Genomic DNA, 19,009 nt, shown 5'->3' with positions numbered 1-19,009 from the left:
AAGATTTTCTCACGTTAAAGGAAGGAGTCCATAGGAAGATGCCAAACAAAACGCCCTCCCCAGAGCATTTGCAGGGAAAGCATGCCAATCCTCAGACTTCCATTTCCTCCATGGAAACCATACCATGTCCATAGCTCCCTCTACTGCCATGGAGTATTTAAGCAGAGGAGTTGTCATGGGAAAATGTAGAAGTAGGAAGAAAAAGTTGATTTTCAAGAGTATGCAGGTAGAGGAATTTACACAGGAAGAACTATTTGTTAAATACCTGTTATGTAGCAGACACAGAGCAAAATGTGTGACCTGATCTCTCATTGCATCTGCACAGAATCATGAGCCACAACTCCAATGACAGTAGCATGTGGACAGGTAGCTCAGCACCACCAACAGGCTCTGGGATAAACACATTCTCCAGAAGAGAGACACAGAGAGCATTATATTGGCGTCCTTTCGCTTTTTGTCATGAACAAGTAAATTAAGAAAACTGCCTCCTACATTGTAAATCTCATCCCAGTGGGACTGAAAGGTTTGGGGGAGGCAGGGGCAGCTGAGATCTAATGGAAAGATCAGTAGACAGGAGTTCAGAAAAATTGGGCCTGATCACACTCTCATACTGACTTAAGATGTCATCTCCACATTGATTGGATCCTTAATTTTTTTGGATATAATATAGAACACTAAATAATTACTTTCAAAGTTCATGGTGAACAGCAAATTAAATAAATGTCAAAGTGCTTTGTCAAAAAAAAAATTTAAGTAAGCATGCATGGAATTATTGTGAGCTTAGATTATCTCTGCTGCTGTAAGTTTTCCTTTCCAGTTACCCCTCCAGCTTATTCAGTTGCCATGAAAAGAGAAAGGGTGTATGCCAGGTGTTAGACTAGGAGCCCTGTGTTTATCATTATCATATATTTTAATCAACTCCATCTTTCTACAAAATAAATACTATTATTGTGCCCATCATACTAATGAGGAAATCCAGGCCTGCAGAATTTAATTAGATTTTCATTGTCAAACAACTAATAAGCTGCAGAAATAAAATTCAAACACAGGTCTGCTAATGTCATTCTTAAGCACTGTGCAAGACTGAACTGCATGCATAGTCATGCAGGTGATGCATTGCATAATGGCCCCTGGCCCAGTGGGGACAGTCCCTGAAATTGCAACCACAACCCACCAGGCTACATGCCCTGGTAATGGGGCTTCATGTGCTCAGAGAATGAGGTGCCTTTTGTCTGATTTGCATAAAGATGTCCTTGGACTAGCAGCTTCCCAGGTGCTATATCTTCTTACAAAAGACAACCATGTCTATTAATACCCATATGTGCAGGTGTGTCACTTTATATAGTATATGAGTGCCTGCATTTGCATACGTATATGCACAAAATTACAATATATTTCTGAAAAGCTAAACTGGTGCAAACACCATAGTTAAACTATTTAAAATACTATGTTTTGAAAATTATTTTAAAAGTAGTTTTATAAACTGTGTTTTAAAGTATGTTTAAAATTTAAAAAGAGTGCTATAAACTCAAATTGCAATATTGTATTAATAACAAGACAGTTAGACGACTGCATTTGAAATAGGCTTGGATTTGTGGAAATTGAATATCCACGTTTTTTCCTCTGCAGCATCCTTGTCTGATGACCTAATGTTGTCCTAGATACATTTATCCGCCTCATATCAAAGAGTTAGTCATGTTTTACTTAGTCCTGGCAGGTCATAAACCAGAGTCCTTTAAAGCATTTACTAGGTGCTTTTCCATAAAAGAATCTATAAAACCATCTACAGACCTCTGGACTTTATATTCAATCTCCAGGTGGAAAGCAATGAAACTTTCATCATCCCAAAAGGGTTAATTTGTGCTTCATAGGGCATACTTCTCTGTCAACTACAGCACTCGAGTTTCCAGAGTACAATTTAGCATTGAATGTTAACTGTCTTGCTTTACTCTCTAATTAATTCCTACACTTACCCAGCCCTCAAACTTCTCCATGAAGCTTCCTTACCATACAGACTGTGCCATCTTGCCCAGAGTGGAGGCTGAATAAACAACTTTAGAATGACGGTTTGAGACATTTTTTCCAATCACTACATCAACATACTTCAAGAGAAGTTATCAGAACTGATGAAAATCTTCTAAGGACACAATTTTGAAAAGGACCTGGCCCCTTCAAAGCAGATTTGCAAAGGAAGATGTTATTTTGATGCTAGGGATGCTCAACCCACGTAAGGCACCTAATGGTGTGTGACTTGGCCGTCCTTACATTTTCTCCTGCTTATGTTGCCATCAATGAGCCGAAGTCTTTTCCTAAATATGCTTAAAATGCTCTTGGCTTTTAAAAATTCATAATTGACCTTTTCTGAATCTGGAATTTCCAAAAAGGTTATCTATAAACAGTAGATCACAAACTGTGAAATTTGCAAGTTAATCAAATTAAAATTCGACACATGAGTTTTAATTAGGTCTTATCAATGTAACTCAGCAGTTTGAAATGTTAACACATTAAAGCCATACAGGCTAGGAAAAAAAGAGAGAAAAAGAAAAAGGAGCTGGCTACATTCAAGTGGAATTGAATACAAAATACCTAAAAGGTAATTGTTCATTCCCTCAAACTAAGGGAAGATGTGAATAGTGACTTCCATGACCAAAAAGAAAGGAGACAGACAAATCAGTTCTTCTGTCTGTGTGATGCGATCACCATGGGCGATCAAAGAGCTCCTCCTTCTTCTATTCACGTTAGCCAAGCACAGTTGGTTATCCTATCCTCCATGCAGCTTCCTAGACTTCCTTCTGAACAGCTAGCCGTTTCTGTGATTAATTTTATAAACTCTACCTATTAAATGAATATGCAAATCATTGATACAAGCCAATAACCCCTAAATAGCCCAGAACTTGCTTCTCAACCTAGATCTCAAGGTGCTTTTGATATGATTGTTTTTCCAATCCTAAGGAGAAAAATGACTTTTGAAGTCTACAGGCCTTCAAATTGACAAGGACCATTTTCTTAAACAGAGCAAAAGTTTAACATTAAGGTTTTAGCTACAAGAATGTTTATAATTAATGAACAGAGGGACTAAAAGTAAAAGTGTCCCTTTCTGCTCTCTTGGTTTTAAGGCAGGATAATAAATATACGTAGCTAAGGAGTGGGTCCTTTGACTCTTATCAGTTTCAGGCTGTGAAGTCAATTGGAAAATTGAGGTAATTGACTCATTAATTCAGGCAAAAACTCTCATGATTGCCTAAATTGTTCAGCTCTTTCAGGTTAAATGCTTTGAATAGCCTCCTAAAGACAACCTCCTCAAGCTACAATCATCATCATTGTTGTCTCATGGTCTTTAACATCAACTTAATCATTACCTAGTTACCAAGCCCTGCAATTCATTATGATGCAGTTCCCTTGAAGACATCAAGAGATGGAAGGCAGTATGCCCCTTTATCTGTACAAGGGGATGAGGTATTGAGGTTAAGAAAATACAGCCCATCAGAACCCAGGTTTAAAATGAAGTCTGTGTGACTCCAAATTATACATCTGTCACAAAGGTTAAGTGCCCAAGAGTTATCATGGACCAATTTTAGCTATGTCAACCCATGGAGGGACAGGTTTTAAGACACCATGTCTAGGCTCAAAGGGTATGATCACATCTACCTTTTCTCAGGTCACCACCATCCATTTCTCTTGCTCTCTCTCTGACTCTTGGTTAAAATATTACTGTAGACAAGGAGCAGATGGTGGCATATAAGGGAAATAGGAAACTCTAATTTCAGAATTTGAGAGAAAGCTGGGGGGTATATGAAAAGACTTTTTCCTACTTAACCTTTTTTTGAGATTAATTTACCATTTTTCTGGAAGAAAGAATTTCTGTGAATGAGGGCACAAAATAAGACCAACAGGGAAGAACTGGCTGCTGGAAAGAGCAACTATTTCATTCAAAGATTACTTTTGCCTCCTTCATGATTTTGACCAAGTTAACACACTTTGCTGGTCAAAAGTACGACCATCTGTCATCTCAGCAACTCAATGCATCCATCTATTTCCAACTTAACAGCATAATCTGATGTCTCTGATTTGTCATCAAATAATTACAGGCTAGAATTCATTGACTCAATAATGCTGCCTGCTGCAAGTTAATCATGCAGCCAGATGGGGCTTCAAAGACAAACCAACAAGTACCAGATTATAGAAGTATTTTTTTCTTTCTGTCTTAGACCATATACATAATTCATGCTGAAAAATCTTTCAAAAAGGACAATAGGGTGAAGTAATCATAGACAGTGAAACCAGAGTCACCTGACTTTTGTCTCCAATCACACTGACTTGTTAGCCAATACACATAGGATACACGAAGTGAAAGGATTCTCAGACTCTGATTTTCCTTCTAAAAGGTAGGACCAAATAAGTCATTTTGACAAGATGGTGATTACAAAGCAAGATAAGGTTTGTACCACTTTTTTCAGTCTTTGAGAAAACCAGTCAATGGATGCCGGGCTTTATCTACACGGAGTTGCAGTCAGTCAATCAAATTGACTTTGAATTGATTAAGGTTTGGATGCATTAATCAAACTCTACCTTTGCCATTGACATCAATGTGCTGGTTTTATTTGTTTTTGAAGATAAATTGATTCGATTAATTGATTACTTTACATTATGCCAACAAGCTCAAAAGATTCTCATCTTAATGAACTTCCAGTTTATAATCATTTCTGGGGAATAAAATAGAAACTGAAAGGAGTTTTCAAAATATGGGGTTCTGTGCCCCTTTATGTACTTTTTTATTATAATTGTGACATGATCAGAAGGAATTAATTAAGCAATAATTAATCAACCTTAGTTTACCATTTATAATTCAAGATCAGATCTGGCTGAAATTAAAAAAAAAAATCAATGCATCTATAATGTACCCTCACATTTCTGTTATCAATGTCCATGTGTAAAGAAGGATTTTATAAAGCTTAACAGTAGCTAATTTTTCTTAGGTAAAGAAGGATTTTATAAAGCTTAACAGTAGCTAACTTTTCTTATGTAAAGAAGGATTTTATAAAACTTAACAGTAGCTAACTTTTCTTGCCTAATTTAGCTATTTACATGTATTTTAGCTTCTGAATGATAGAAATATCTAGCAAAAGGATTTGTGTCATTTTATATTCACTACTATGCATTTGGTGTGAGTTAAGGATTATAAAGGAAAGAGTTATGGGCCCCATCAGGCTAAGAAAAACAACTCGGGACCTTCCGGGGTGGTTATCTGCCTCTCCCAACCCCCATGACTCCTTGCACCAGAAATGCTTGTTGTGAAAATGATCGTTACCTGCTTCTTGCATGAAGCAACACCTGTGACCCATGCTCGACCCCCACCCCCCTCCTCCTCCCCCTTAAAAAGCTTCCCCAAACCCAGGCTAGGGGTTCTCTGTTCCTGCGTGTTCAGTGAGCCCCACGCATGTGTGGTAAATAAACCCCTTGCGTGTTGCATGAGAGAACGTCTCTTGGAGTCCTCCTTTGCGTGGAAAAACTCTCGAATTCTTACACATGTATATCTTCTGGATCATTTGATTGTTGGGCAAGAATATCAGGACATGAAGCACATAAGAGAAAACAGGTTTTAGTAAGCATAAAAGATTTTTTTTACTTTTTTTGACTTAAGGCTTTGTCAGCCCCCTTTGAGTCTTCTTTAACCTCTGATTGGCTATTTCTTCTGTAGTCCTAGTGTTTAATTAGTATTATTTTTTAATTCAACTTTTTACTCCCTCATCGCCAGGTCAAAGAATTTCAGTTCTTAAGGTCTCTGATGGCCTTAGGTAACCTCTTGAACTCAGAGAGAAATCTCTTCTTCATAAGTACTCCAATTTCACTTGAGTGGTGTCTTTGAACTCTGCCATAAAGTTAAAGATTAGGCTTTTTTTTCTTTTCTAGGCAAAAAAAAAGGACCGTGTTTAGTTCCCTTGAGTTTCTTCACCCTCTTTACCTCCACCAATCCTGTAAAGGTTAAAAGTTCTTTCACAATTCTTACTCCAGAGATTTTTTAGGTTTCCCCAATGCTGTCCTATGTTTCCACTTGTTTCTCAACTTCATATATAGCTTTTCTAAGCAAACATAACACAGAGCATTAGACTCTCTACTACTCAGTTTTACTATGTTTTGTTCTTAGCCTAAGGACACTGAGCCTTTAAAGTGAGGAGAATCTCACCATTTTTTGCAAGCCCTGGGCATTTTATCTTCTGCCACCTATCTTGGCTGCTCAGATTCCAGAATGCTCTTTGACCACTTCTGCCTGTGGATGGTATTACAGAACATCCAACCATCAGGCAGAGCTGGTACTCTCTCCATGCCAGAGCTGGCACATTTTCAGTATGTGTCTCTATAATTTCTGTTTCTATCACATCATAAGGAGATTTAGAGCTATTATTCTGGCCATGGGGAGGCATTATGGGGAGAAAAAAAATGATCTCTTCTCTGATGGCTTTGAACCAACGTCACAAGATGCAGTTCTATTCATCAGAGAACCTACACTGGGGCATGGAGCCATAGTAATAAAGTAGTACTCGGGATCTCCATTAGTCATTGCTCTTGTGTTATTGTTATTCTAATGCTCTGTGTTATGTTTGACAATCCAAAATTTGGGCATTTCTGAGACCCTCAGCTCTTTAACTATCTAATCACAACTCCCAACACCCAAAGAAAACCCAGCATACACATAGAGTTTGATCTGGTGTGGCTGCTATGTTTTGAGTAATGGAGAAAGAGGAGAGCTGGGAGGAATCAGGAGCAGTGGTGAGTATTTCAACTGTGTAAAATGTGAACTAGTATAAACAACCACAGATAAAAACACAGATTTCTAAGCCATGAACCGCTGGGGTCTCAGGTCCTGGGAATCCAGAAATCCCTTCAAGCCTGTTTGGTGAACACAGCCCCTGTGTCCTGGTTTCCACTCACCCGTGCACTCTGCCCTGCAATGAGCTGGTCATCCTCTGTCTGGACACTTGTCCGGCTGCGCACATCATAGTCTTCCTGTTCAAAGTCAGAATCATCCTCTAGCTCTTCTGGGGTCTATGGAAAAAGGGGGAAATTAACATGTTTCAAATTGGTAAACCTTCACTCTCATACAAATACTTCATTGTTGCGAAAACTAAACAGGCCCCAGGAAACAAAGCTCGTAAGATTCTTAAGTGTAGGCTTAGTTCTGTGGGTAGATATTGGCTGCCATAGACTCAGAAAACTCAAGCTGCCCTAACTGATCTCTTTTGAAAACTGAATTTTGATTATTATTGCCTCCTGTACGTGCAGCGAGCTAAAAAAAAAATGACATGCTCTCCAATTTCAAGAAAATTTTTATCCACATATTATTTCTAGTCACAAGCCTGTAGTAAAGTAGAAAACTATCATCATCAATAAAAGCTACAGCTATAATTCTTCCATATCGACCATTCTTCTCTATTCCATCTCTTTTTTGTCTCAATAAACAAAGGACTGACCATCTCTAGGCCAGTGGCTAGACTTGATGAGATATCTGATTTGGTCTCCAAGCCATATAATAAAGTGGAGCTAAGACTGTCCACATATGAACGTGCCCCTCATGACATTGAGCAAATTGCCTCACTACTCATAGCTTCTATTTCCTCATCTTTGAATTAATGTTGATAACAGAAGCTGTCCGCATGACTGTTTGAAGATTTAAGTAACATGCTCTGTGTAGAGTGTCAGAGACATAGTAGGCATTTCAAAAATGTTTGACTTTATAATTGACTTATCAACAGAAATTTTTTTAAGTGAAGTTACTAATTAGTGTACACCCATTGAGAATTAAATAACCTTCATGCATCAGACCAATGAAACTCAAAACAGCACAGTGAAATAAGGATCATTCCCTGTTTAGAGATGAGAATACGCAGGTTAAGTGAAGTTGATGTCCTTGCACTAGCAACAGAAACAGAACTTGGACCCAAGTTTTTCTAACTCAAAGCACACTATTCCTCATTATTTTTGTGTTGTTTATTTATTTATTTTTTTTGCATCACAAGTAGGCAAGAAGTGGAGCTATGGAATGGCTTCAAATTGAGTAGTGTCAAGATCTTTCTCCATCTGGAAGTCAGTGTTGGGGAAAAGTTAAGAATGAACAAATAAACCCAGGAAGAGAGAACCCACCTCATCTGTAAGGACAATAATCATAGAAATATCATGTATTATTAAGGGCTTACCATATGCCTGCCACAGTTTTCTCTAAGCACTTTTCATGCACTCACTCATGTACTCCTCAAAATAGTCCTCAAAAATAGTGTCTACACTGTAGAAACTTTTTTCTCCATTTTATACATAAGAAACTGAGGTATGAGAGGCTATACCTTGCTCACAGCCTTCTAACTCAGGCATTTTGAAGGTTGTACTCTAAAGCGTCACACTCTGTTGACTCTGGGAGGGTGGATTCAAAGGCTGACCAGGATGGCGCACAAGGGAAAGACAGTGCATCAGGGTGAGATTCTCAGCTCAACTGTCATTAACCTGAAGGTTGACAGCTATCCACCAGCTGCCTTCTGGTGCACAGAGGCACTATCTCCCAGGGTTTCATCTTGTAAAAGGAAGGAACATACCACAGCATTACTTATAATGACTTTTCCCCATCAGAAAGGGTGTATTTTTATTCTCTTGGTTTCCTTGGCCGCCTCACTGCAATTAATCAGGTGTGGTTATTGATGAAGCCTTGAGATTGGCCAGACAGGCATAAAATGGGCTCCTTCATCCCAATGTCACATTATGCCTAGTAATTTTCCAAGCTTTGACACATCCCTCTTGTTTTTCCTTTTCTTTCACCATCAACCATATTAATATTCACTCAGTCATCGACATTTTCTTTCATAGGAACATTGAAAGAAAGAAGAAAGAGGTTTTGTTCCCATACTTTAGTAATTACAGCAGGGGTGGGGTGGCCAGAACCTGGTTCAAATAACTGGTTGTATTTTCATTGTGAACAGAGACAATGTTCTCATCACTCCTCTCTCCTGGAATGTATTGAGGGACAATCACAGCAAGTAGGTAAGTCCTGCTGACAAGATTTCAAAGTCCTAAGTAATAAAGATGATGAGATTACAAGCACTTTTCATCATGAGTTCTTCAAAGATGGACAGACAAATAAAATAAAACTTCATTCAGTGGAAAAGAAGCAGAATATGACAGTGTCCATAGCATATTGTCCAAACATTCCAGTGATCTGTGCATTTAGTAGATGAGTCAACAGCAAACTCAACCTGGCATCATATGGCCAAAATGATGAGCTTGGCTCAGGAATTGAAATAATGAAAAATTAAAAACCAAAAAATTAAACCCTGAACATGGACTGAGGAGACCTGAATATTTCCAGCTTGGCTTTGCCACTCACATGTTGTGTGATTTTGCAAATCACTGCGATTCTCTGCTTCTCTGTCTTCTCTCTCATAAAATGGAGATGATAATTGCTATTTGCTCTGCTAGCCTCTCAAGACTCCTAGGTTCAAAAGTATATGCAAATCCTTTGTAAACAGTAAAAAAAAAGAATTCAAAAAATATTAAATAATGATGATAATCATTGGGCTTTATAAGAAAATGTACACCAAAATTAATCACAATAATCATAATCATAATAGTAGTAATAGAAACCATTTTGCCATGGACCACATACTCAGCTAAAGAATCTCATTTAATCCTTGTGAGAAGATCCTAACCACAAGATCATTTCATCCTTATAGCAAGCTAATGAAACACACTTGATCCCCACTTATAAATGTGTAATCAGGCTCACAGCAGTTAGGTAAATTTTCCAAGTTCTCACACCTAGCAAGTGGCAGAGCTGGAGAACAAATAAATGGAGGGTTCCAGAGCCCATGCTGTTAAACATCACGAATCATGAATACCACCAGGCAAATGGGTGAGCTTAAAATATTTTCTTGGGCCTTAAACATGCAGTAAACCCATCCAAGTCATCCATATAAATAGTTCTGTGCATGTGCAGTTTGCTAATTGCATGTAAATGTGTCTCCTACTCATGCTGCTATTTTTTGAGTTACTCCTTCTTAAAAGCCTCAGTGTTATTTGTTATTTTTCAGCTGGTCAAGGTTCTCCATTAACAGACATGGAAAAATAGAGCAGGCCTGCCAATGGGCCTGGGGATGATTAGACTTATGTCATTAGATGGTGTAGAGTGAAGGAATTGATAACTAGTGTCATTCACTGGAATGGAAGCTGGAGACAGAGGGACAAGAAGTCTCAATTCTGCTTTTTTGTGTTCCCAGGGAAACAAATAAATAAAAGGCATTTGGTTCTATTTCTGGTTCCCTGGTTCTACTACTAGGTGTTGGGTTGTGAAAGTGAATCATGTATAAAATGGGACAATTAGATTATTAGGCCTCTAAAATCCCTCTCCCATAAGAGCTTATGAGCTGAACATGCTCCTATTAGCAGTTATGCTCCAACAGTTCTCTATAGAGAGATCATGAGACTTTTCCAGGGTCCACCAGTTCAATTGCCCAACAGAATTGAGCCACCAGCTCTCTGCTTCTTAGTCAAGTGTTCACTCTCATCTATAACAGCCTCTGAAAAGAAGTAAAATAAGGAGAGGCTAAAGGATTTAGAATCGTTTCTCTTGTACATGTGGGTTCAATGTAATAGGGATCATTTAAAAGAAAGACTCAAATGTATACGCGAGCTTCATTGGGAGTAGGATGATGAGAATAGGGGTTGGCAACTGCCGCAAGGGAGTCTGGTGATATCTGTGGATGGATTTCCCAACAGAGCCCTGCAACACTGGAATGGGCTGAAGATTAGAAAAAGGAATCACAGATCTCCTAAACCAACAGGGAACAAAATTTCCCCAGTCAGAATTGACTGGCCAAGCCATCCCTCAGCTGGATTACTTTGGAGGCCTGCAACTGAACTCCCTGTTTCTGCCTTGCCCCAAGGTGTCTTTTCTTAACAGCATAGCCCGTTGGTCTCTGTAAAATCTAAGTTGGATCACAGTATTCTCTGCTCAGAACCCTCCAGTGGTTCTCCTCTTTCTCATTCTGTTTAATAGCAGAGGCCCTCAGGCCTTTAAGACTAGCTCCCAACTAGAGCCTCTGCGCTTGTTTCCTCTGCTTGGATCACTCTTTCCAAACACCTGATGGATAGCTCCCTCCTCCTTTAACCAAGTCTCTTCTCCAGTGCCACCTGGCAAGTGATCACTCTTCATAAAATCCTCACTGACTCCTGTACTTTCTCTGCCTCAGTTTTCTCCATAGCTCTGACTTCATCTCTGTCTTCCACCCACAGGAGATAAGGTCCATGGGGACAGGGACTTTTGTATGCTTTGTTCATCACTGTATTCAAGGCACACCTAAAACAGTGTGAGACATCTAGGGAACATTCAGCAAATACTGCATAAATCAATGACCAAGATTGGATACCTAAAAAATCTTTTAAATTGTGCTAATTTATTTCAGGTTAACTGACCTAAAGAAACAAAACCAGGGACCTTAGAAAACTGCATAGACAAACTGGAAAATGAGGATCTGTAGTGGGGAAATGAATTTTGACACACAAGTAGCTTCTAAATTCTTTTCAGACCTTTATTTTCTATACCTGAAATGTTGAAAGTATCGTTAATTTATTTAACAAAATCTGTTATATAATTAACCAATGTATAAAAATAAGCGTCAGCCAGTGAATTGAAGAAAGAACATACTTCTTCAGAACCTATTAATTGTGGCCCCTTCTAGGGCATTACACCCACAACAATATGATGGCAATGCTTCAGGTACCTTGTCTGCAGTTTGAGAACCACAGGTTTAGCTAGCGATCTGTGTCTAACTCTTGTCTCAGGTACTACCATTTCTCTGTTCTGTTCTCAAAATTACATATATAATCAAATGAATGGGTTCTAATTACAGAAGTTGAGTGTATAAACATCACTGCATATTTTTTCCAGGTCATTCTTATGAGAAGCACCTACCAATGTGTTGGATACAGATCTTTTAACGTTAAGTCAATATCCTGCTTACCCTACTCAACTATCTTAATTTGCAACACTACATATTGAATCTTTTGTGTCTTCAATATATGTTGGTCTGCTAGATTCATTTATTCCTTTTTTAAACTGACTTGAAGAGTCAGAATTCTCCCTTGGAGCTGACATATAGAAAGGGCAAGCCTTGGCAAGAAGTGGGACAAAATAACAGTCTCATGGCAAGACAGATAGCATGGATCAGCTCCAGGACAGAAGTAGAGTCTGAGAGGTAAGGCTGGAATATTGAAGGACAGTTTTGTCTACTTCAGAGAGCTGCCTGGAGCTATCCTGGAGGGCTTAGATACCTGCATCACCATTAAATATGCATTGATTGCCTAGAGGCAAAGAGATGGAGAATTTGACCCTTCAAGGTCTTTTCTGCATTTATTCCTGAAACGGAACAAGAAAGAGAGAGAAAGCAAGAGTGAGAGCAAATGAGAGAGAGAAAGATTAAGAGAGAAAAGAGACACAGAGAGATTTCTTTTCAAAGTAAAATCAACACTTTCAGAGTTAAGGGGACATGGTCAGGTGTGCTGGAAAGAGAACAGCTCTACTTGTCTTTCTTCGGGACGTTGTACAATGGATTTTTTTTAATGGTATACTTAATCATTAGACTAAGAAAGAAAACCAAAGAATTAAGTAAAAAATGAATGCATTTGTGTGCCGAATGGAGGATTTTAAAAATAACAGTTTGCACATTTCTTCTTTCTAAATTTTAAGTGTGAAATCCATCTGATCAATTCACTTGAAATGTCAGGATGGAGGAATGACACTTCATATAACTAAGATATGACATTTTATCTAAAATTATGCTTTCTTACAGCCCATGAATGAATAAATGAATGACGGCTATAAACTTCCCCAACCTCCCAGATGAATGGTTGTCACAAAATGTGAAGGCTAACAAAGCAGAAAAATGGCAAAAGAGGGAATATGTCTCGAGGATTATAGAGGAATTTAGTGCCAAATGCTTTGAAAACATAACTCTCATGGTCTATTACCTTATTTCACAAGTTAGTAGGTAATAGGAAAAAATGATGTAATTTGTTACAGACTTAAAAGGCTGACTATCAGTTCTTTCCCTTCCCTCCAATCCTCATCTCTTTTCTGTTTGTCATTGTCCTGGGTCTGTCTGTATGTCTGTCTGTCACTCTCTCTCTTTCTCTCCCTCCCCCCATCTCTCTCACAAACACACACATGCACACACACACACACGGAAAAGAGAAACAGACTTTCAAGCATTGTTTCCAACAAAGCACCCTAGTGAGAGAAGAAAAAGACAGTCTTCACTTTCCAACAATTTGCAAACTAGAGAATGTAGCAGACATAAAAGGAAATTGTGTAATAAATACTATCTCACGAGCAGAAACAGTTATGGTTGGTTAAAAGATAAGGTCATTAATTCTGAGTCAGAAAATTTGGAGAAAGAACATTTGAGCCAGGCCTTGAAAGATGGTGAGTTTGACAGGTATAAAATGACCAAGTTAGAAGAAGAGGAGCTTAAGCTGACAGTTCCAGAATTCCAAATCTGAACTCCATGTTGTTAAATATAGTTGGTATGGCATGATACAATTTACAGAATGTCCCAGTTGCTTCAAATTGGTCATAGACTTATTAGGAAAGAAAGATTTATATTTAAGGTGAAAATAGTCAAGCTAACTTAAAAACAAAAAGATCAGAAGATGCTATTTGAGCTCCCAAGTGAAGGAGTTGGGTGGATGTTTCAGAAGAAGGATGGAGGTCAAAGACAGTGAAAGAAAGACCCTTTCTGGTGATGCTCGGAGCATTGTATTGTGCTCTGGATTCCATAGTAGAAGATGACAATGGGCAGATTTAATGAGTCAGGGGATAGAAGGATTTGGAGGATAACTGTCACCATATAGGGAGCCCTGGAAGGACCTAGAGATGTATTATCCAAGGAGAATAATATATCATAGATCTATCTTGAAATACTTGAGGGATCACACCCCTCAAAAATGAATTAGCTTGTCACTGTTGTTTTGAAGTGTTTTTTTTTTTTTTTCTCTCTTCTGGGTACTGGGTATTGGTTTTGTTGGTTTAAAGGCTCAACGATCACCCTGCGAGGAGAGTTTCCAAACTGTGCTCAGCAATATACCTCGAGGTTTCATAGTTGCCTTGAGGACAACTTAGGAGGTTGGAAGTGAGGGAACAGATCCAGTCTAAGGCCACCTCATCCCATCCTGCTATGTGTTGCTTCTGAGCACTCAAAATTTGGCTAGTGCCCTATGTTGAAATGATAATATTTTGGAAACATTTGGGTAAATAAGGCATATAAAAATCACTTGCATGTATTTCTTTTTAATGTGTCTACTAGAAAATTTCAAATTGCAAATGTGGCTCATGTATTTCTTTTGTATAGCCACAAGCTCTAGGGATTAGCACAGCAGAAGACCCATCCCTGCTTCAATTGTAATAACCATAAATTTACCTGGATCATAAATTGTGCTTTTGCATATGCAACTTAATTGAAGAAAAAGTTCTGTGACTAAGAAAAGCATTCGAAAACTCTGTGCTAAACTGCACACAGGAAAAACCTCTTGCGATGGAACACTGTGGGGCAGTTACACAGAATGAGATAAACCGTGTGTCCTAAAAGCAACATGCAAATGATACTACAGGGGTTTAAAGATCAACTATATTATATATTTTCTAGGTCTGTGTCCATATGTAATTACTCAGACAGCAGTTTGCAAGTCTCAAACCTGCCCAATGATAGAAGTCTGAGGATAGGAAGAGAGCGGGGTGGGGGCAGCAGGGAAAATTGGCTTCAAGGCTCCCTAGTCTTATCTATAATATCCTAGTTTTTTCTTTTACAAGGAAAATGTCATTATGTTACACTTTTGTATTTCAATAATAATAACAACGATTATTATTATTCTTATACACACTATAATCTGGGTAATCGCCATTCCTTTCCCCCGCTTGGATCATCGATCCTGATGGGAAGGGAGTGCTGGCAAGAGAAGCCAATGGAGCGTGGAAGGGATTCCATTCAGCTGGTATCCAATTGAGGATTTAGAGCCCATCTGGATCCATGGGGAGCCCCAATTCCTCTCTAAGTCCAAAAGTCCACTTAGTCTGACTACTTTGAGGCGACAAACAGTGTAAGGAGTTAATTAAGCAATTAAAAAAAAAAAAAAAAAGACGTGGTTCTCCTGGACCCCTGCTGAAAGCCCAGGTCGCCTGCGAGCCCCAGGGGTGCCCCGTACCCGAATCATCAGCACAGCCTTCCGGATGTCCCGAACGCCGTCGTACACCAGGCGGGAGGCGTCGATGAACTCGTTCTCCTCAAATGGTTGAGGGACGTTGGCGCTCAGGGCTTCAATGGCAACCTCCACCTGTTCCGCAAAGCGCGGCATCACTGGGTTAAACAGAGAAAAGCAGTCAATCAGGCAGGCTTCGTCTTATGCTCGCTGGTTCCAGCCCCAGGTACCCGGCCATTCCCACAGCCCAGTGGAAGAAGAAGCCCACCTGTCCACTCTGGGGTGGGCCCGATTTAATGGTTCTTGTGCCACTTACCTTCAGTAGGAGAAGCAAAGAGTTAAATCATGTGTGTTGATGGTTTGCCCCAAAGTTTTGCAAACCTGCACGAGGGAGTGTGATAAAAGTGTTTAGGGGTACAGATTTTACCATATCCTAAACTGAGTTGAGTTCCACCTCTGCTAGTTACTAGTCATGAAAACTTGGCCAAAATTTGTAATCCTTCTAAACCTGTGGCTCAGGATGCAATGGGAGAAGGCATGACAAAATACTGGATGAATAACACATAGGAGAAGGTGAAGTCAGAGTTGGTGAGAAGCAGATGTTAATCTATGCAGACTCACTCTAAAGTATGCATGAAATGGGGCAGTATGATGGTGGCTCAGTGGCAGAATTCTAGCTGGCCATGCCAGAGACCCAGGTTCGATTCCCAGTGCCTGCTTATGCAAAACAAACAAACAAACAAAAAACGTGAACCAAATCCATTATACTTTTGCCAGAAATGCAAGACTTAACAGGGGGTGACTGGGAAAGAGAGGAGAAGTGGGAGGATACAGGGCACTCCAAAGAAAAGACAATGGAAAGAGGACACTGATAGGCTTAAGAATAACTTTTATTTTGTTCAGTTTTACCAGGCCCATCTTGATGTGAAAGAAGATGCTTCTAAAATTCTCTGAATTACAGGCACCTCTTTATTCCTGAACACAATCTTGGGTGTTTTTGGAAGGTAAACTTAGTGGAGTGTCTGAAATCCTTCCACTGGCTATTTAAAAAATGCTGCTGATTCACTGATTCTCAAAGCTTTGTAATACAGTTTTCTCAGCTGTTATCTCATAATAATCAAGTTGTATGGCAAATGAAAGCCAAAAGTACAATTCACTGCATTTATAAGGACGAGAAAATAGAAACAACATTCATCTATTTCCATTTCTGAACTTTTATGCCTGATTCATCTTTATACTCGTGTTCATTCTCTCTGGATTCTTTAACATCCATTTTAATCCCTGATGTAAAAAATTTGACTAAATTACTTTACTTTCTAGGGTCAGAGTATTCAAGATAAAACATTCCCAGAAAAAAAAATGTGTTTCTACCAGGAAAAATCAAATGCTATTAAAAAAAAAAAAAAAAAGAGCAGGGGTTAGGTTAGAAGAAAACAAAGTAGCCATTCTTTCAACAAAAATTATAAAAAATGAAACACGCTTGGAGTGAATTTCAGTCTGTGGGTGAATTCCATGATTGATATTTTCTTTTATTTGAATCTTTCATCTGAACTTTTGAACCCTACTTTTAGATAAAAAAGAATTTGGGGGATATTGAGCTGAATTGTTGTAAATATTTGAATCAAATAAAAACTTTATTTTTAAGCTACCTATATTAAACACAGGCCATTCCATGTATCTATTTGTGTTGAGAATAAATTCTTTTATACGACTGTATAATCTAGATAATTGAAAGTGACATTGTTAAGCATGAATATGTTTTTAGTATGTATTTGGCATTTTTAAATGAGCATCCTTCTTAAATGAAATTACAAATTCCCTGTCTTACTTAAAATGCTGAATAATATTAATTTCATTCTATTTGTTGTCATCAATAATTTTACAGATTTATATTCTATCATAAGAGAGCAATTCAATACATAGTGGTTTGCACCTATTATATAACTGATGAAGGATTAGTACTCCTACATGCAGATAGAATAAATACTCCCACAAATCAGTAAGAAAAAACTCATGCAGGATTAATATTACAACAAATCAAGAAGAAAAAAATGATAAATAGACAAAAGAATAGAATAGGCAATTCACAGAAAAGAAACCTATTTTTCATAAGTACATGACAAGATATTAGGTTTCACTAATGATCAGAAAAATTAAAATGTAATCAATGAGATATTATTTCACACCTGTTGGGATAATCAAACAAATTAAAGTCTAATAAAATTAATCTTACAAAGCATGGGGAAAAAATGAACCCTTCTGCTGCAGATGGCAGTGCAAATGGGTACACATCATTTTGGTGAGCACTTTGACAAAATTGCTTCATTTACCCAGTGAATTGAGACATTATCTAGGGCATGACCAAATACTAAGTTCTAAAGTGATACTGATTTGGGAGGGCTGAGTTGCAGAATTTTTTTGTGTCTCTATAGTTACAGTTATTGCTTGTTAGATTGCATCTTCTAAAAGTTAACAATAGGAAGTTATACAAGACCTAGAGAATAAAAATAAAAACGAGTGAAAGAAGCTCTATCAATAGGTTAAACCACAGGTCCCTGCTGACTCTTTCATCTCAGGGAGGAGCCATTGAGATGTTCATGCCAGGTTTGGGGTGGAGTTGGGTACATCGGAGTGGGACGAAATGGTCCCATAAACTTGAATCATGGGGCAGCCAATACGGTAAGGTGAGGTCAAACTGTTGAGTGGGAAAAGCAAACTGAAAAGAGGTATCATTGGTGAGAAATTTAAAAATACACTAAAGAGTACTGTGTAAATGTAAGTGTACATTCATATTTATTAAACATGTTCAGAAAGGGTATTTGCTGTCTTGAGTAGAACAGTTAACTTTGAGCCAGGAAGGAGAGGTGTGGGATTGGTAGAGGTTTTAAGGTAGCCTCAACTGTATCTTAATTCTTAAAAAAAACAAAAAAGACGCAAATTAGAGAATGCAAAATACTAACATTTATTACATACCATGGAGGAAGGAGGGTATCTGTTATATTAGTCTCGGTTCCTTTTTTATCTTTAAAGCTTTTCATAATTCAAATATTTAAAAAGAGATCAGCGATTTAATCTCAAAGTTGTACTTCTTCTTACAGAATAAAGACTCTGAAAAAACAAAGTTGGATCCCATACTCAGAAACCAATTTGTTGAACAGCCTCTGAGATAGGGGCTACCAGCTGGAAAGCTGAGTTAACCAGTGCACTGGCCTCAGTCTCCAAGCACGTACATGCAACTTTGCTTGTTGGAGACTAATGGGAGGATGGGGTTGTTGTGTTGCTTTATCTTGTCTGTGCAAGGCTACCCTGTGGAAGAGTTGTGGGGGACGAAAGTACAGGAGTTCCTGGCTGACTGTCTCCACCCGCCTCCAGATACTGATTCAGAAGCCCAATAAGGAGAGTGGGGAGCTTGAATCTGGAGACTGTTTTCATGAGGGACTCCATGGAGCTCTCAATACGCCCAGTGCTGGTTTGAAATCCAAGTTTGAGAAGTCCATTTTTATCAGCTCCATTACAGAGAGTAAAGAATCTTTCCTTTGGGAGGTGGGATTTGGGGACAAACAGAAGTGTTGTTGGTTTGGTCTTATCAAAAGAGAATCTAACAGAAAATACCACCCACATTGCAAGGGAATAAAAAGCTGGGTTGGGAGCAAGTGGAATTCCCACTGCTTATTGGGGGTCTTAATATGCAAATAACCTTATCGTACCCCTCAAGCTGGCAAAACCTGGATCTTGAATGCATTCAATTGATCATATTTACTGCTGTTGTCAAGACCTCCTT

At 38.6% G+C, this 19,009-nt stretch overlaps 1 protein-coding gene across 13 annotated transcripts in view; it reads right to left on the bottom strand.

Annotated features, from left to right (window-relative positions):
- The window catches only part of CTNNA2 (catenin alpha 2), a 1,185,776-nt gene that overhangs the window by 51,019 nt on the left and 1,115,748 nt on the right, over positions 1–19,009 (bottom strand). For all 13 annotated transcript variants that reach the window (XM_077134716.1, XM_077134704.1, XM_077134705.1 and 10 more), the window contains 2 exons: positions 15,235–15,386; positions 6,931–7,044 (listed from right to left, as the gene is read on the bottom strand). In XM_077134716.1, coding sequence (XP_076990831.1) covers positions 6,931–7,044; positions 15,235–15,386 — 266 coding nt within the window. The remainder of the gene's footprint in view (positions 1–6,930; positions 7,045–15,234; positions 15,387–19,009) is intronic.

Source organism: Tamandua tetradactyla, chromosome 17, assembly GCF_023851605.1.
Source record: "Tamandua tetradactyla isolate mTamTet1 chromosome 17, mTamTet1.pri, whole genome shotgun sequence".
In the NCBI taxonomy this organism is placed as follows: Eukaryota; Metazoa; Chordata; class Mammalia; order Pilosa; family Myrmecophagidae; genus Tamandua; species Tamandua tetradactyla.
Note: the sequence above shows the minus strand (reverse complement) of the source record. Positions and strands in the feature narration are given on the sequence as shown.